Genomic DNA, 20,449 nt, shown 5'->3' on the forward strand with positions numbered 1-20,449 from the left:
TTTTTAAACTTCAAATATTTAGAATCAATCGCGCTCGGTAAAACGACTTTTTTGTCAAAGATGAGATAAACATCTTGCCAGCTAAGCAACAGTTAACGCCCTTGTTAATATAAAAAATTGTGCCAAAGAGGTCAATCCACAAAAAAGTAATAAGTCAGAACACCCACATCGTCCTTGTTTTTTTCTGTCTTTAACTACCTGTTTGCAATCGTGCCATATATATACATATATATATATATATATATATATATATATATATATATATATATATATATATATATATATATATATATATACATGTAGATATGTATATATGTAATATATGTATGTATAGCCAGACTTTTGAGCATTGCTTATTCAATTAAAAAAAAGTTTTTATCCCCCTTCCTCCAGGAAAGGAATCATTATGTGTGTGCCTGTATAGATCCCAAATAATACTAATGAAAGTAGATTCCTTACTGTTGGTTATAGTTTTATACGACAGATGAACACTTTAGCTAAGGTAATTCAAAAGAGAATATATTACACAACGTAAATTATGCAGGAGACAAACTGGAAAATGTACTTCTGGTATCGTTGTCAAACTGCAGTTGTTCTTATAAATGAAGACTTTTTCGATCATCCAAGATACGGCGAAATAATTTTGATAATAAGAGCTATAATTTCCTTATTTCTGTGAGTTGGGCGAGTGGGAACAACGCATTCTGGAAAAAAGAAAAACTTTGAAATATATCATGGAAAATAAATAAATAATTTCTTAGAAGAGAAAGTTTAAGAGACAAAAAACGGATTAATTTAAATAAAGCAGTGAGAGGCATACTGGAACGTCCTAAATACAGAAGCAACAACAAAACATTAATTAATAAAAATATTACGAATATTTTGAATCCACATCCCGTAGCCTCTTTCAATACAGAAAATGAAAACAACTTAGTTAATCATCTAAAGGAAAAGACAGAGAAAAACACAAACAAAAGAGACAGAAAGAGAAAAGAAGACAAAACAAATAAATAAAAACTCGCATCTTAATAAAACTTCCAGAGTTTGACACAACTATAGGCTAATCACTGATAAGAACACCAAAATCTTTAGATACTTTTCGTCTATAAGATCTGATTAGCAAATAGGATCTATTAAAATTAAAATATAATTTTATTTGAATAAAATCAAATCTCAGGTCACCACCCCTAATTAAATTTAAAGGTTAAAACCCTTGAACTGCTTAGATATGGCAAACAGGTCAGCGAAACTCGTGCATTGTAAATTGAGTGATTTTTCTAACTTGCAAGTTAGGCTGCGTTCGTTGACTCCTGTCAATCTTAACCCGAAAATAAAAAAAACGTAGTTTTTTAAACTGAAAGTAAGGAGCGATATTAAAACTTAAAACGAACAGAAATTACTCCGTATATGAAATGGGTTGTCCCCTCCGCAATCCCTCACTCTTTACGCTAAAGTTTTTAATTGTTTTTAAAAGTAGAATTGTGGTAAAGAATCAAACTTTAGCGTAAGGAGCAAGGGATTGCGGAGGGGACAACCCATTTCACATACGGAGTAATTTCTGTTCGTTTTAAGTTTTAATATCGCTCCTTACTTTCAGTTTAAAAAACTAGTTTTTTTAATTTAGTTTCTGAACGTTTTTGAATTAATGCATTTCTGATTTTGGCTCTCCGCACATTAATTATTAAAATGAAATTTGCATATTAATTTTTTTTTTGGCTGAACGGCTTTCTCTTAGTTTTGATCAGACGATTTTGAGAAATAAGGGGTGGGGAAGTAGGCCTAGTTGCCCTCCAATTTTTCGGTTACTTAAAAAGGCAACTAGAACTTTTAATTTTTAACGAACGTTTTTATTAGTAAAAAATAAACGTAACTTAAGAATTAACTTACGTAACAAACTTTTATACTCTTATATTTTTTTATTATGTATATGAGGGGGTTTGTCCCCTCGTTAATACCTCGCCTTTTACTCTAAATCTTAAGTTTTGTCCCAATTCTTTAAGAATGACCCCTGAATCAGAAAGGCCGTGGAATAAATAGTTGAAATTACTAAAAATACTTTAGCATAAAGAGCAAGGTATTTATCTCCTCCTAAATACCTCGCTCTTTATGCTAAAGTATTTTTAGAACCCTTCATATGCGTAATAATCTCTGTTCGTTTTAAGTTTTAATGCTACTCCTTACTTTCAGTTGAAAAACTTTTTCGTGTTTATTTTTTCATTGTTTTTTTTTATAGTAATGCTAGAAAATCCCGCGCCCTTTTCATTGAATTTCTCTTCCCCCATGACACATTCCTCCAAGAGAAGATCCTCCTACATAGCCCCCTCCCCTCAACCCCACCCCAAACCAAAAAAATCCCCCTGAAAACGTCTGTACACTTCCCAATAACCATTACTGTATGTAAACACTGGACAAAGTTTGTAACCTGCAGCCCCTCCCCCAGGGACTGTGGGGGAGTGAGTCATTCCAAAGACATAGTTAATATGGTTTTCGACTATGCGGAACAAAATGGCTATCTCAAAATTTGGATCCGTTGACTTTGGGAAAAAATGAGCGTGGGAGGGGGCCTAGGTGCCCTCCAATTTTTTGAACTGTAATTTTTTGAAGGCAATTTGAACTGTACAATGGATTTGGGCCTGACAACATATGAAGAGAATTTGGACATGGACAAATCAAAGACTAATTTTAAAGTAAGTCTTTGATTTAAGTCAGCTATTTATGCGGCGCTATTGAAGGAACAAGCAGAATTGTGGTGTATATGCTATTGAAAGACAAAGGTATTTGAACTGTCCAATGGAGTTGAGCCCAAAAATATATGAAGACGATTTGGACATAAATACACTGTTCAATCAGATTTTATCATAAATTGCTGGTAAAGTGCCCCCAATAGAATATATTGAATGACACGCCATCTTTTTGGAAATCAGAAATGAGTGTGAGTCCACTGTTATTTTGGCTTAGCTGATGAGCCAATAAATAAAGTAAAAAATTGTGACTTGTGACAAAAGTGAAGTGACATTATAAGCCCCCAGTATATTTGACCGATCAAGGAGATGCCCCATAGACTGAAGAATCAATTCCGGCATAGGAGAATTAATCATTTAAAACTGTAAGTTTCTTGGTGGCTTTCAACTTGATTTAATTGCCGGGATGGTCAACTAAAATGTCTTGGGGGCTTATAATGTCACTTTGGTTACAATTTTTGACTTTATTTATTGGCTTAGATAAATGTGAGTCAAGTCTTGGCATTTATTTATTACCGATAGATGGAAATCAAGATGTCCAACTTAGTCTCTTCTGTTTTTCTTTCTTCTTATAAAAGATGTAATCAGCTTGGCGCTTTTAGAATAAGGAAACGAGTTTGTTACCAAGAATATTATTTTACTTTGAAAAAAAAATCATTACAATATATATATATATATATATATATATATATATATATATATATATATATATATATACTAGCTGTTGGGGTGGCGCTTCGCGCCCCCCCCCCCAAGCCCCCCCGCGCGCGTAAGTCGTTACGCGCCATAATAGTTACGCGCCATTGTAGTTGTGTCCCTATGTCCCACCTGTGAATATAGATAGATATATATATATGGTTTTAACTACGTAAAACTTGCGAATATACAACATTCTTTGCTGTCCCATTGTCTTTGCATATAAATAGATTGTCAGGTTTACCGACTCTTGAACATGCAACATATAATGGTCCATGGGAAAACAATCTGTATTCAGATCTATACCTCATGATTCTAATGATTGCCCTTGAGCTTTGTTGATGGTGATTGCTAATCGACCATTCCCTGTCCCGGTGTCCCGGTCGTCATTTACATCCCCCTGTTTCCCCCGGTGTCCCCGTTGTAGTTGTGTCCCTGTGTCCCGGTCGTCATTTATATTCCCTGTGTCCCGGGTCCCGGTCGTCATTTGTATCCCGGTGTCCCGGTCTGTATATACATTCGTTTTTTAGTTTTGTTTTTCTCCTTTATTTTTTTCCTTTTTTTTTATTTTTTAGCTTATTTAGATTTTTAGATTTTTTAGTTTTTTTATTAGTTTTTAGTTTTTTTTTCTTTTTAGTTTTTTTGTCCCGGTCGTCATTTATATCCCCCTGTTTCCCCCGGTGTCCCCGTTGTAGTTGTGTCCCTGTGTCCCGGTCGTTATTTATATTCCCTGTGTCCCGGTCGTCATTTGTATCCCGGTGTACCGGTCTGTATATACATTCGTTTTTTAGTTTTGTTTTTCTCCTTTATTTTTTTCCTTTTTTTTTCTTTTTTAGTTTATTTAGATTTTTAGATTTTTTAGTTTTTTTATTAGTTTTTAGTTTTTTTTCTTTTTAGTTTTTTTGTAGTTTTTACCTTCTTTTTAGTTTTGTTAATTTTTTTTTTACTTGTGTCCTGGTCGTCATTTATACTCCCTGTGTCCCGGTGCTTTGTTGATTGCTAATCGAACTTTCCTTTTGTCCTGGTCGCTTTCTCTTTGAGTGTCGTCATTTATTTTTTTCTTTTTTAGTTCTTTTAGTTTTTACCTTTTTTAGTTTTTTTTTAGTTTTTAGTTTTTTTAGTTTTTTACCTTTTTTTAGTTTTTTTAGTTTTTTTAGTTTTTTAGCTTTTTTATTTTTTTTATTAGTTTTTAGTTTTTTTGTAGTTTTTGCCTTTTTTTTAGTTTTTTTAGTTTTTTAGCTTTTTTATTAGTTTTTAGTTTTTTTTGTAGTTTTTGCCTTTTTTTAGTTTTTTTAGTTTTTTAGCTTTTTTATTTTTTTTATTAGTTTTTAGTTTTTTTTTGTAGTTTTTGCCTTTTTTTAGTTTTTTCAGTTTTGACGTCACCTGATCCAGTTTTTTCAGGTGACTTTTTTACCTTTTTTTAGTTTTTTTAGTTTTTTTAGTTTTTTAGCTTTTTTATTTTTTTTATTAGTTTTTAGTTTTTTTGTAGTTTTTGCCTTTTTTTTAGTTTTTTTAGTTTTTTAGCTTTTTTATTAGTTTTTAGTTTTTTTTTTGTAGTTTTTGCCTTTTTTTAGTTTTTTTAGTTTTTTAGCTTTTTTATTTTTTTTATTAGTTTTTAGTTTTTTTTGTAGTTTTTGCCTTTTTTTAGTTTTTTCAGTTTTGACGTCACCTGATCCAGTTTTTTCAGGTGACGTCACCTGATCCACGATCCACAGATCCACAGACAACTTATTTTTATATATATAGATAGTTTTTTTTTTTTTACTTATGTCCTGGTCGTCATTTATACTCCCTGTGTCCCGGTGCTTTGTTGATTGCTAATCGAACATTCCTTTTGTCCTGGTCGCTTTCTCTTTGAGTGTCGTCATTTATTAGTTTTTTCCTTTTTTTTTTTAGTTTTTTATTGGTTTTTACCTTTATTTTAGCTTATTTTTCAGTTTTTTCCTTTTTTTTAGTTTTTTTTTATTTTTTATTTTTTTTAGTTTTTTACCTTTTTTTAGTTTTTTTAGTTTTTTTAGTTTTTTAGCTTTTTTACTTTTTTTATTAGTTTTTAGTTTTTTTTTGTAGTTTTTGCCTTTTTTTTAGTTTTTTCAGTTTTTTTTTTAGTTTTTTATTGGTTTTTACCTTTATAGTTTTTTTTAGTTTTTTAGCTTTTTTATTTTTTTTATTAGTTTTTAGTTTTTTTTGTAGTTTTTGCCTTTTTTTAGTTTTTTCAGTTTTGACGTCACCTAATCCAGTTTTTTCAGGTGACGTCACCTGATCCATCCATCCATCCACAGACAGACAACTTATTTTTATATATATAGAAGATATATATATATATATATATATATATATATATATATATATATATATATATATATATATATATATATATATATATATATATATATATATATATATATATATATATTTTATATATATATAAAGATGCCAAGAGCAACCGGTGTTCCCAGTCAGTCACCCATCCAACTACTGACCGGGCCCTACGTTGTGTAACTTCCAGGATCTGACGAGACTGGGTACTTTCAACGTAGTATGGCCGTTGGCTGAAAAATTTTGTAACAAAATGCTTGTTGGTCCACAAACTGAAAAGAAATAAAATGCCTAGTTTTAGAGTCATGAACCAGGGTTTTTAATAGACAAATATTTAAAAAGAATCAAATTATGTTTATTAATTCTTTTTCTGAAAACACACCATTATTCCTTCTGAAAAAAATGACAAGCCCCCCAAAATGTTTCTACCTTTGAGATGACTACCCTATGGCTTCCTACGCTAGTTTGGATCAGTCGAATTATAGGGTCTTTGAAACTTTATTAATTGTAACAAAATGGTTTAGCCTCAAATATATATTTAGATTTTATTGGGGTAAAATTTAAGGATTTTTAAAGAAAATATCTCCCCAGCCTCGGGTAAATTCTTGTCCTTGTTACTAGATAAATGTGAAAGTTTTCCTTTTCACATTCAGCATCCTTAATTTCATAGCTTTTTCCATTTCAGGAGTGGTTAGATGCTATAGAGTGATTCAATGAATTTGTAGCCCTGAAAAGGGCTGTTGGTTATTTTAGGGTAGGTCTTGGAGCTAAAATTAGATTCATTTAGGCCTTTGCCGGTTTTTCAGTCTTCTTTGGTAGAAGGACTGCTTGAATATTGGGCAAAACACCTCCTTGGGCAATGGTAACCCCCGACAGTAGCTTGTTCAGTTCTTCATCGTTTCTAATGGCTAGCTGATGGTGACGAGGAATGATACGAGTTTTTTTGTTATCTCGTGCAGCATTACCAGCCAGCTCAAGGACCTCAGCAGCAAATACTCCATCACCGCTGCAAGGTAAACGGGTGCCCCTGCACCAGCTCGCTCTGCATAGTTGCCCTTTCTCAGAAAAGAAGCAAAGAAAGCTGGTAAGGCGCAGAAAAATATCAGTAAAACTGATAAGAAAAGGAAACGAAAGAGGAAGGAAAGCTACGCCATTTACATTTACAAAGTTCTCAAGCAAGTGCCTCCCGACACTGGTGTTTGTAGCAAGGCAATGAGCATCATGAATAGCTTTGTCAATGACATCTTTGAAAGGATTGCTGCGGAAGCCTCTCGTCTAGCTCACTACAGCAAGAGGTCCCCCATCACTAGCAGAGAGGTTACATAGCAGAACTGCTGTGAGGCTGCTATTACCCGGAGAACTTGCCAAGCATGCTGTTAGTGAAGGCACTAAAGCTGTAACAAAATACACAAGCTCCAAATAAGGGGGTTTCCCCCGATTATTAGTGCTCAATCAGCCGGACCCTCCCAAACAGCCCTTTTAAGGGCTAACACCTTATTTCAAATGTTCTACTCTCAAATTGCTTTCATTACTCCTGGCTTTGATTTGTGAAATCTTGGGTAAACAAGAACCCATACTAAACCATAATTCTAAACAATAAAAAGGGTCCCTGTTTAGAAGGCAGGTCTCAATTTGCTTGTTGTATAGAAAATATTATATATCGCCGAATAGTTAAAGAGAATAGAAAAGGGGGCCTTGACTTTTTCATGACATTCCATGAAAAGATTTTTAAAGGTCCGTCGGCCCCATTGGGAGCCGTTCATTTTTTTGAGTGTTTTTGGATTTATTAGGCTGACCTAAATTGGCTTTTTGCGTGTTTCCTTTTTATTACATGTTTTGGATCTTGTTGAATGCCACGCTGAATTTATGACTCATTTTTACAATAATTTGGCGTATACCTGAAATAATTTCGACCTTTTTTTTTTTTGTTATTTTGCCCGTAGTGTTTTTTTTTGTTTTGTTTTTTTTATGTCCGTTGATTTTGAATTAAAATCGAATAGTTGTTGGCATCAAGCCATGGAAAATTGTAGAAAAAGCCAAGAGAGATGGTCCGATTGAGTGAGAGGCAAGTCTGGCATGAACCTCCTTATTATGATTAAATAAAAAAGCTAGTTTTTTTAACTGAAAGTAAGGAGCGACATTAAAACTTAAAACGAACAGAAATTACTCCGTATATGAAATGGGTTGTCCCCTCCGCAGTCCCTCGCTCTTTACGCTAAAGTTTGACTCTTTGCCACAATTCTACTTTTTAAAACAACTAAAAACTTTAGCGTAAAGAGCGTGGGACTGCGGAGGGGACAACCCATTTCATATACGGAGTAATTTCTGTTCGTTTTAAGTTTTAATGTCGCTCCTTACTTTCAGTTAAAAAAACTAGTTTTTTTTATTTAATTTCTGAACTTTTTGAATTAATGCATGTTTGATTTTGGCTCTCCGCACATAAATTGTTGAAATGAAATTAGTATATTAATTTTTTTTTTGGCTAAATGGCTTTCTCTTAGTTTTTATCAGACGATTTTGAGAAAAAAGGGGTGGGGAAGGAGGCCTAGCTGCCCTCCAATTTTTCGGTTACTTAAAAAGGCTACTAGAACTTTTAATATTCAACGAACGTTTTTATTAATTAAAAATATACGTAACTTAAGAATTAACTTACGTAACAAACTTTTATATTCTTATATTTTTATTATGTGTACGAGGGGGTTTGTACCCTCGTTAATACCTCGCTCTTTACACTAAATCGTAAGTTTTGTTCCAATTCTTTAAGAATGACCCCTGAATCAAATAGGCCGTAGAATAAATAGTTGAAATCACTAAAAATATTTTAGCATAGGTATTTATGAGCGAGGTATTTATCTCCTCCTAAATACCTCGCTCTTTATGCTAAAGTATTTTTAGAACCCTTCATATGCGTAATAATCTCTGTTTGTTTTAAATTTCAATGCTATTCCTTACTTTCATTTGAAAAAACGTTTTCATGCTTATTTTTTCATTGTTTTTTTTTTATAGTAATGCTAGAAAATCCTGCGCCCTTTTCATTGAATTTTTTTCCCCCATGGCATATTTCTCCAAGGAAAGATCCTCCCACATAGCCCCCTCCCTCAACCCTACCCCCAAAACTAAAAAAATCCCCCTGAAAACGTCTGTACACTTCCCAATAACCATTATTATATGTAAACACTGGTTGAAGTTTGTAACTTGCAACCCCTCCCCCAGGGACTCTGGGGGAGTAAGTCATCCCCAAAAAACATAGTTATTAAGATTTTCGACTATGCCAAACAAAATGGCTATCTCAAAATTTTGATCCGTTGACTTTGGGAGAAAAATGAGCGTGGGAGGGGGCCTAGATGCCCTCCAATTTTTTTGGTCACTTAAAAAGGGCACTATAACTTTTCATTTCCGTTAGAATGAGCCCTCTTGCGACATTTTAGGACCACTTGGTCGATACGATGACCCCTGGGAAAAAAAAAAACAAAAAAAAAACAAAAAAACAAACAAATAAACACGCACCCGTGATTTGTCTTCTGGCAAAAAATGCAAAATTCCACATTTTTGTAGATAGGAGCTTGAAACTTCTACAGTATGATTCTCTGATACGCTGAATCTGATGGTGTCATTTTCGTTAAGATCCTACAACTTTTAGGGGGTGTTTCCCCCTATTTTCCTAAATAAGGCAAATTTTCTCAGGCTCGTAACTTTTTATGGGTAAGACTAAACTTGATGAAACTTATATAATTAAAATCAGCATTAAAATGCGATTCTTTTGATGTAGCCATTTATATCAAAATTCAATTTTTTAGAGTTTTGGTTACTATTGAGCCGGATCGCTCCTTACTACAGTTCGTTACCACGAACTGTTTGATTGCATAAAAATGAGTCTGTTCATTTTTTTTGGGGGGGGGGGGTATTTTTGGATTTATTAGACTGGCCTAAATTGGCTTTTAGTGTCTTTCGCTTTTCATTAGATAGTTTGGATCTTGTTTAATGCCGCGCCGAATCTTTCAACTCATTTTTGAAATAATTATGCCTCCTTGAGTCATACCTTTTTTCCAACAAACACAACGCTGTTTAACGTAATTTTGCCTGTTTGTTTAATCCATCTAGTGGCCCTTAAAAAGGGCCGTTGGTTAGGATGCAGTTGCGGTGAACTAAGGTACTCAAGCTCTCTCGCCACGGATACGACGGGCAAGTTGAATATCTTTGGGCATGATGGTCACCCTTTTGGCGTGAATGGCACACAAGTTGGTATCCTCATAAAGTCCAATTAAATATGCCTTGCTGGCTTCTTGTAAGGCCATCACAGCCGAACTCTGGAACCTCAAGTCAGTTTTGAAATCCTGGGCAATCCCTCGCGCAAGTCTCTGAAAGGGCAATTTCCTTATTAAGAGTTCGGTACTCTTTTGATAGCGACGAATTTCTCTCAGGGTTACTGTTCCAGAACTGTATCTGTGTGGTTTTTTCACCCCTCCGGTAGCAAAAGCGAACTTACGTGCTGCCTTGGTCGCAAGCTCCTTTCTAGGTGCCTTTCCGCCCGTTGATTTTCTTGTAGTTTGTTTTGTCCTAGCCATGTTGATAGTTTGCCTCTATTTAAAAGAATGAACAAATGAATCAATACCTAGTGGCTATATTTATACGGAGCGCCAGCCGCACGACAGAGTCCCATTTTGATGGAAAAGACTTTAATAGTATAAATTGAGCGGGCTTTGAAAGTAATTTCTTAGTTTGACAAAAACTTTACAGCTGTTGACGACTCCACTGAATTTAAAATGACAGGAAGAGGAAAGGGAGGAAAGGGGCTTGGAAAAGGAGGCGCAAAACGTCATCGCAAAGTTCTTCGTGACAATATCCAGGGTATCACAAAGCCAGCTATCAGAAGACAGGCTCACCGCGGTGGTGTAAAACGTATATCTGGCCTAATTTACGAGGAAACCAGAGGTGTTCTTAAAGATTTTCTCGAAAATATTATTCGTGATGCTGTCACCTACAAAGAACATGCCAAAAGAAAGACAGTAACAGCAATGGATGTAGTCTACGCTCTGAAGCGTCAAGGTCGTACACTGTATGGCTCTGGTGGTTAATGGTCCCCCCTGAACTGTCCCCCTACCCAACGGCCTTTTTAAAGGCCATCAAATCTTTTAGACACTTCCTAGCTGTAAAGCCTGCCAAGCCCACAGCTAAGAAAACCTTAGTCAAGAAAACAGCCAAACCTACTGCAGTTAAAAAGTCAACTTCAGCCAAAAAGGCTACCAAGCCAATGGCTGGTAGCAAAAAACCTGTAAAGGTTTTCAAGAAACCCACTGTGGCCAAAAAAGCAGTAGCAGCAAAGAAATATACACCCAAGAAGGGGCCGTCAGTCAAGAAAGCTCCCGCCAAAAAAAGTCAGTAGCTAAGAAACCAGCTAAAAAATAATGTTTGCAATAAGTTATCCTGCAGTATCAAACAGCCTTTTTCAGGGCTATCAAAGCAAATGCCCGAAACTTTCTGTTAAGAAAGTTATAATGCTATAAATTTCCAATTTTGACTCTCTACTTATCCCTTTCAAGTAAATTTCAGCTGTTGTTTGAGCCCAAAAAATACGTTGTATAATATTTTACTTTGCGTTCTAGCACTATTGCTGCCTAAAAAAAAAAAAAAAAAAAAAAAAAAAAAAAAAAAAAAAAAAAAAAAAAAAAAAAAAAAAAAAAAAAAAACCCATATTAAAGACTAGATTTGGCTCGTAAGGTTCAAGCTTGATATTATAGTGCTAACACTGATAAATATACAAATATATCCCCATAGCCGAATGGGTAGAGCGGCGTCCTCAAATTGCGGGAGCGGAGGTACCATTCCCGACTAGTCTGAGCGAGGCTGATGAATCATAACTAATTAGATTATATCAATAAAAAATAATAACAGATTAAAAATAACAAAGTGTAAATCGTGAGAATTGAGGTGTCATTCCAACTAGACTTACAAATACTAGTACTATTTTACAGTAAAACAACACAAATATAAATAGTTTCGCTTAACTTCTTTTTTTCAAATCTTCGAAAAAAAAGAAAAGGTTTGATACAAAATGTTTAGACTCTAAAAATGACTGTTGTTGTTGGTATTGTTTTCTTTCTTAACAATACAATACATGAATCACAATCTTTGTAAAAACAAAAAGAAGAACCACAGATTACCTAGAAATGACTCGCTAGGCCTCTGAGTAGAAATTGTTCGCCCAGATAGAGCGGTTCCCTGAATACAAATTAGATTAGAATATACGATACAAAAAGTTTAAACTATAAAAATGACTGTTGTTGTTGGTATTGTTTTCTTATTTAACAATACAACACATGAATCGCAATCTTTGCAAAAACAAAAAAGAAGAACCACAAATTACCTAGAAATGACTCGCTAGGCCTCTGAGCAGAAATTGTTCGCCCAGGTAGAGCGGTTCCCTGAATATACGTTAGAATATACGATACAAAAAGTTTAGACTCTAAAAATGACTGTTGTTGTTGGTATTTTCTCATTATTTAACAATACAACACATAAATCGCAATCTTTTCAAAAACAAAAAAGAAAAACCACAGATTACCTAGAAATGACTCGCTTGGCCTCTGAGCAGAATTTTTTATATTATTTCTGGACGTTTTTGAATTAATGCATGTTTTGATCTTGGCTCTCCGCACATAAATAATTAAAATGAAATTTGCATATTAATTAATTGCAATTAATCGGAATATTTTGAGAAAAAAGGAGCGAGGGAGGAGGCCTAGTTGCCCTCCAAGTTTTTGATTACTTAAAAAAGCAACTAGAACTTTTAATTTTTTACAAACGTTTTCATTAGTAAAAAATATACATAATTGACGAATTATTTTACGTAATGAACTTCTATATTCGTATGTTTTTATTGCGTTTATGAGGGGGTTCAACCCTCGTCGATACCTTGCTCTTTACACTAAAGCTTAGATTTTTCCGAATTCCTTAAGAATGACCTCTGAATCACTAGGGCCGTAGAATAAATCGCTGAAATTAGTAAAAAATACTTTAGCGTCAATAGTGACCTCACTCTTATAAAACAAAGACAAAGAGGTAAACCCCATAACAAAGAGGTAAACCCCTCATATGTGTAATAAATTTTGTTCGTTTCAGTTTTAATGCTGCTCCTTACTTTCAGTAGAAAAAGCTTTTCATATTTATTTTTTCATTGTTTTTTCAAATAATGCTAGAAAATTCTGCACCCCTTCATTGAAATTCTCTTCCTCCATGAGAATTTTTCCCATGAAAATATGCTCCCACGTGATCGCCCCCCCCCTAAACTCTCCCCCTTAAACCAAAAAAATACCCCTGAAAACATCTGTACACTTCCCAGTAACCATTACTATTTGTAAACACAGATCAAAGTTTGTAACTAGCAGCCCCTCACACGAGGAATGAGGGGGAGTAAGTCGTTCCTAAAGACATAGTTATTAGATTTTTCGACTATGGTGAATAAAATGGCTATCTCAGAATTTTGATCCGGTGACTTTTGAAAAAATAAATGAGTGTGGGAGGGGGCCTAGGTGCCCTCCAATTTTTTTGGTCACTTAAAAAGTGCACTAGAACTTACAATTTCCGTTAGAATGAGCCCTCTCACGACATTCTAGGACCACTCAGTCGATACGATCACCCCTGGGAAAAAAAATAAAAACAAACAAAAAAACAAATAGCCTAAACACGCATCGGTGATCTGTCTTCTGGCAAAAAATATGAAATTCCACATTTTTGTAGATAGGAGATTGAAACTTCTACAAAAAGGTTCTCTAATGCGCTGAATTTGATGGTGTGATTTTCGTTAAGAATGTATGACTTTTAGGGAGTGTTTCCCCCTATTTTCTAAAATGAGGCAAATTTTCTCAGGCTCGTAACTTTTGATGAGTATAACTGATCTTGATGAAACTTATATATTTAAAATCAGCATTGAAATGCCATTTTTTATGTAACTATTGGTATGATAATTTTATTTTTTAGAGTTTCGGTTACTATTGACCCGGGTCGCTCCCTATTACAGTTCGTTACCACGAACTGCTTGAAAAAAAGAACTTCTGATCTTATTTTTTCTCCAATTGTTGTAATTGATTTTATTGTTTCTTTTAGCCTAATTCTATAGAAAAGCAACGAAATATCATCTATGGTAGTTAAAAGTTCTTGCAACGTTTAATAGAGAGTAGCTTTTTGGATAGCTTTCTGATTGGGCAGATGAAGAAATCTAGAAGGCACACAGGACGGGCGAGCCAAAGCACAAGATGGCTATCTCCCAGTCCCCTATTACACTTCTTGGCTGAAGTTTCATGAAACGGAGATCAGCATCACTGGATTTAGACTTTAGGGCCTAGTGCTGCATACTTATCTTACTCTCATGTCGGTCCCACTGTACACACAATAACCCATTATTTTCTTGATCATTGTTATTATTATTCCTGACAACGTGAACATCTGAGGTTTACTTAAAGCATCATATCAATATTAAAAGCACTATACGTAGTCTAGCTAAAGCACCAAGGAAATGCCAGTGTTGCCAAAAAGCTACTCTCTCTTAAACGTTTAATAGAGAGTAAGCCACCTAGTATAATATTTACCATAAACTAAAGTTTTTAGCAGAATAGACTCGATTCAGTAAATCTGTATTTTTGGATGATTAAACGGCACAAATTATGGTATCAGACAATACAAAGCTTTTAACATTAGTTAATAATATACCAATATCCGAATAAAAGCATGGAATTGATTCGATCATGTCAGAGCTCTAAATTGATTGAGGTCGGACTTACGGCCTAACCTCAAAAATCAGAGCTCTTCAAAAATTATGTAAAGAGCTTGATTTAGGGTCAATTCATTCGAAAACGTATATGAATATATATTTTTTGTTCAAGTCTTTTTAGATATCCAAAAAACCCTAAATAAAGCATCATTTTGAAAGTCACCAATTAGATATACTACACATAAAATTTTATTGACTTATTAAATCTTTTTTACAATCAATAACACCAATAGTTTTGTTATTTCAAATAATAAAGACATTTTGCCGAAAATTCAAACTCTAAAATTTAGTCATGCCAGGAGCCACTAACTTGATATCTCATGCAAAAGGAAAAATTTATAGATGAATTTTTTTATTATTTTAGTAAAAAATATTAGTGGTTTAAAAGTACAGATCGCTTATAATAAAGATTTCATGAATTAATAAAATTTCATATAAAGTATAACCGATAACTTTCTTGAGTCCCATGATCTTGAAGAACCTGGGCCCTCTACTAGCTTTGACAGGGCAACTGATGATCAGCAACCTTCCGCCAAAAAGGTAGATCGACGAAATAGGGGCAAATACGAGTGGCGTTATGAGGACTTCGAGCATTATATTGAAGATCAGCAAGTTATGTGTGCATATACTCCCCCACCAACAGAGTCCATGTCCCCAGCCGAATATTTTCTATGTTTTCTCTGATGAAATGATTGATAAGATATTGTTAGAGACGAATCTCTATGCAATGACGAAGGATAACAAATTCATCGATGCCACAAAACAAGAGATATACTCTTACCTTTCAATAACTCTCTATATGGGAATAATAGGATTACCTAGCTATAAGCTCTACTGGGAGAAGGAGCTGAACTATACCCTCGTCTCTGGAAAGATGTCCCAAGACTGTTTCACATTGATTCGAAGGTACTCGGACTTCAATGACAACAGTAAGTGCAAGCCAAAAACCGATCCTGGACATAATCGTTTGTTCAAGGTGAGGCCCTCACTTGTGCGGCTTGTTTGGGAGATACTGCCGCATAACAGATCTTCCCTTGAATGGGATAATCTGTTCATCCATACTGTGTCTATCTTCAGGCTCAGTTCTCATCAAATTTTATCGCAGCAAATCAACTATGGGTTCAAAGTGTTTACTCGAGATGGAAGTAGTGGGATCATGTACGACATCAACCAAGGCCGAGGAACTGTGGAAGTTGGGCCCTTCGGTCTTGGCGGAGATGTTGTTATGAGACTTGAGATCCCTGGAACCCAAAGATATTTTTCGGGGCACAAGATATTTTTCGACAATTGGTTTTAGAGCTTAGACCTTGTCGTTCATCTGAAGGAGATTGGATATGATTGCATTGGGACTATTCATCAGAACCGTCTTTCAGGATGCGAACTGATGCAAGAGAAAGGAGCTGAAACGATTTGGTCGGGGACACGTCGACTGGAGAGTGGAAAAATCGACAAATGTTTGCTTGGTGTTCTGGTACGATAACAAAGCGGTCACGATTGTGTCGAACTACGTTGTAGTTGAGCCTAAGGATACCTGTAGACGTGTGGACTTCTCCAAGAAGATATACATGGAAATCGAAAGGCCCGCAATGATCAAAGAGTACAACAAGTACATAGGTGGTGTGGACTTGGCTTATATGCTTATTGAGCTCTATCGCTCCAACCTGAAGACAAGAAAGTGGTGCATGCGCATATTCTACTACGCTCTTGACAGTGCCGCAGTCAATGCCTGGCTAATTTATCGTCGTAACTGCTGGCAGTCCAATGACAAACCAATGGCGCTACTAAAGTTCAAAACCTCCATTGCATACTCTCTCGGATACTCCGAAACATCTCGAAGGAGCCCTGGTAGACCATTATCTCTAGAGGGCGAAGGTACTCCTCCACGAAAAATACCTACAGAGCCTACTCCCCCCCCCCTACACACGTGTGACATGACGGGTACAACCCTTTTCCTGAATTTGGAAAAGAGCAAAAACGCTGCCAAATTTGTCAGAGGAAGACAAAAATCATGTGCAGCAAGTGCCTTCGAATTACACTGTGCCTTGTTCCCGAGAGTTCACTTGTACCACAGGAAGTGAAATCTCTTTTACTTTTGTAGTAGCTACTGGTTTTGTCTGATTCAAAAATATTTGGCATTATTTGAAAAAATACTCCACTAAGGACGGATGTCCTTTTAAAAGAACATTATGGATCTCGAACCCTGAACCAGATACCGAAAATGTGCCTCCATATTCGAGTTCAGTGATCTTTTTTCATCTATAAACATCCTTCAAATATTTTTCTTCTATCGATTTCATAATTCAGTACTTAAAAGGTTAAATTGAGATTGATTAAGTGACTTTTGGGGGCTATGGTCTGGTCTAAGACGTACTGGAGACTTTAATGTTGAAACACTATTTGTCTTCAAAATGCCTTTAAAAGATCCTTCACCCACCTTGTAAGGTGGAGTTGGATATATCTCCAAAAAAGGTACAATAAAGACCATGTCTTCCACTATTTTTAGGATCATCTTAAACATCTAGATAACGGCATCATTTATTATAAAACTGAAACTGGTCTTATAAACTTTGATTTAAACTGGGTGGTTGAATCCAAGTTTGCATAAATCAGAAAGTTTGACCTGAAGACTTTTTGAGGACCATCAGGGATAATAAGACCTTTATTATTTAAAGAGCATTTAAATCTTTAGAAGTTAATACTTATGATTAAGAAGCATTAGACTTTTTATTTCAGAACTTTTGAGGATACATTCCTTTTAGATTGAGTCAGACAACGGTTAGAATACCAGCTGAGGTGTAGGCAAACTGAGTTGTTTAGTAGCGTATGTTGATCCACAAGAATATACTTGAAACCACAATTGTGAGCTCGCAAACCAAGAATACCCTGGGTTAGAGCCTATAAGAAGTATATCTTAATTTTTGAATTAAATAATAAAAAAAGTTTTTGTAACGGAAAGTAAAGAGCGACATTAAACCTTAAAACGAACAGAAATTACTCCGTATATGAAAGGGGCTTTTCCTCCTCAACGCCCCGCTCTTTACGCTAAAGTTTGACCCTTTCTCTTAATTCTTCTTTTTAAAACAGTAAGAAACTTTAGCATAAAGAGCGGGGTGTTGAGGAGGAAAAGCACCTTTCATATACGGAGCAATTTCTGTTCGTTTTTGTCGCTTTAATGTCGTTTAAAGTTTTAATGTCGCTCCTTACTTTCCGTTACAAAAACTTTTTTTTTTATTTAATTTCCGGACGTTTTTGAATTAATGCATGTTTTGATCTTGGCTCTCCGCACATAAATAATTAAAACAAAACTTGCATATTAATTAATTGCAATTAATCGGAAGATTTTGAGAAAAAAGAAGCTAAGGAGGAGGCCTAGTTGCCCTCCAAGTTTTTGATTATTTAAAAAAGCAACTAGAACTTTTAATTTTTTACAAACGTTTTCATTGGTAAAAAATATACGTAACTTACGAATTAACTTACATAACGAACTTCTATATTCGTAAGTTTGTATTGCGTATATGAGGGGGTTCAACCCTCGTCGATACCTCGCTCTTTACACTAAAGCTTAGATTGTGTTCCAATTCCTTAAGAATGACCTCTGAATCATAAAGGCCGTAGAATAAATAGTTGAAATTACTAAAAATACTTTAGCGTAAAGAGAGAGGTATAACGAGGAGGTAAACCCCTCGTATGTGTAATAATTTTTGTTCGTTTTAAGTTTTAACGCTGCTCCTTACTTTCAGTAGAAAAACTTTTCATATTTATTTTTTCATTGTTTTTTCAAATAAAGCTAGAAAACCCTGCGCCCCCTTCATTGAAATTTTCTTCCCCCATGAGAAGTTTCTCCAAGGAAATATCCTCCCACGTACCCCCCCCCCCCTCAACTCTCCCCCTAAACCAAAAAAATCCCCCTGAAAACGTCTGTACACTTCCCAGTAACCATTACTATATGTAAACACAGGTCAAAGTTTTCAACTTGCAGCCCCTCCCACGGAGACTGCGGGAGTAAGTCGCACCTAAAGACATAGTTATTAGGTTTGTCAACTATGGTGAATAAAATGGCTATCTCAGAATTTTGATCTGGTGACTTTGGGGAAAAAATGAGCGTGGGAGGGGGCCTAGGTGCCCTCCAATTTTTTTGGTTACTTAAAAAGGGCACTAGAACTTACAATTTCCGGTAGAATGAGCCCTCTCGCAAGATTCTAGGACCACTCAGTCGATACGATCACCCCTGAGGGAAAAAAACAAATAAACACGCATCCGTGGTCTGTCTTCTGGCAAAAAATGCGAAATTCCACATTTTTGTAAATAGGAGCTTGAAACTTCTACAATAAAATTCTCTGATACTCTGAATCTGATGGTGTGATTTTCGTTAAGATTGTATGACTTTTAGGGGGTGTTTCTCCCTATTTTCTGAAATGAGGCAAATTTTCCCAGGCTCGTAACTTTTGATGGGTATAACTCATCTTGGTGAAACTTGTATATTTAAAATCAGCATTAAAATGCAATTCTTTTGATGTAGCTATTGGTATCAATTTTTTAGAGTTTCGGTTACTATTGAGCCGGGTCGCTCTTTACTACAGTTCGTTACCAGGAACTGTTTGATATAGTTTGTTTTTGTTTGTTAAAGAACTAAAAAGTAATAAGACAAAAGGAAATATTAATTACTCCATAATACGGCCCGGGCATTATAGTTAACTTGGGTTTCTGCGTTGTTAATTCTGACCCTTTGTAAAGTTGTCTTGGATTTTCTTCCTTTTCTACATTTCTTTTCCTAGTTTCTTTCTCCAAAGATCCTCTCGCTGTGAAACAACATCAAGGCAGTGTTGCAATGCAATCGAAATACCAGCAGATGTTGTTTTAAAAGTCAAGACCTCGCCACGGAAATCAAAAGCTTATGCAGTAGCAACGGCAAGTTGTTCTTTCATTTTGTGATCGGCATTGGAAGATTCTGAGCCTGAAATTTCAACAGCTGTAAATGTACAATTCAGTTTGAACCAGATCATAGAAAACCATCCGAGGAAAAATTCAAATAAAATTTACTGCTGATACTTTATTTTAATGCAAAAATGTTCCGTTGGAAATGTCAAACATTAAACGATATGCATATACTAGTCTTCTTAGTTCTTAATATATTTCGTTGTGTTGATAAAACAAAGCCCGAGCACTGCTTCGCAACATTTGTCTGCAAAGCAGCTCAAAAGCAGCTGAGACAGTGCAAAAAATTGACATTTCAGCTGTATCATCATCACCAATTATTTCATACCAAATATTTATACAAAAACGAGCGGAAAAAAAAGTCCCCAAAAGCAAGATTGGGGAAAAAATGTTTTATTCTTTCATATTTTGTTAATCTGGTTATCAGATGTTTTAAGACTAATACTGAACAGAAGCTGTTTTATAATCAAATAGATTAAAAATAAGAAAAATTCAAATAAAGAAGCTGCTTTTTAACTTTCAAATTTGCTATTTATTTTCTTTTGCTCTGTACTTTATATTATTTTTACTCTGATGCAACATAGAAACAACTTTTCAAATTGAAAACCTTTTTAACGCTTATAGAATTTTTTTTTCAAATGGGAGATCTCAATTAGATAGTTTTGTACCATAAGGTGTTTATGTGCGTTTGAACTCAGTTTAAATTCTACAGAGCATCAGCACAAGTGTTGAAAATGGCTTACCACGGCAGAGTATCAGAGTATCATGGTACATTGCAACGCAAAACATGAATATTTTGAACATAGAGCATAGGAATTCTAAAGGACTGCTTTATCAAGAATTTGTAAGGACTCCATGAAATGCAACCTGATGAAGACCTATCAACGGTCCTCAGATGGACTGGGCAATTTATCTTTTCTTCTATTTCTTCTGCAAAAGTGGTGTTCAAAGAGCCAGTTGAAGATTCTTCATTCAAGGCTAACTACATCCCCAT

The 20,449-nt window shown here is 35.0% G+C and overlaps 1 protein-coding gene and 1 pseudogene across 1 annotated transcript in view; one reads left to right on the forward strand and one right to left on the reverse strand.

The window, feature by feature from the left end:
- Positions 1-10,939, forward strand: part of LOC136037278 (uncharacterized) — a 123,683-nt gene extending 112,744 nt beyond the window's left edge. The window contains exon 6 of the mRNA XM_065719915.1: positions 10,524-10,939. Within this exon, the coding sequence (XP_065575987.1) occupies positions 10,524-10,828 (305 nt within the window). The 3' untranslated portion in view covers positions 10,829-10,939. The remainder of the gene's footprint in view (positions 1-10,523) is intronic.
- LOC136037421 (5S ribosomal RNA) lies at positions 5,869-5,987 on the reverse strand (annotated as a pseudogene).
- Positions 10,940-20,449: the final 9,510 nt, after the last annotated feature.

The sequence above is a fragment of the Artemia franciscana genome, chromosome 16 (genome assembly GCF_032884065.1).
Source record: "Artemia franciscana chromosome 16, ASM3288406v1, whole genome shotgun sequence".
Lineage (NCBI taxonomy): Eukaryota > Metazoa > Arthropoda > Branchiopoda > Anostraca > Artemiidae > Artemia > Artemia franciscana.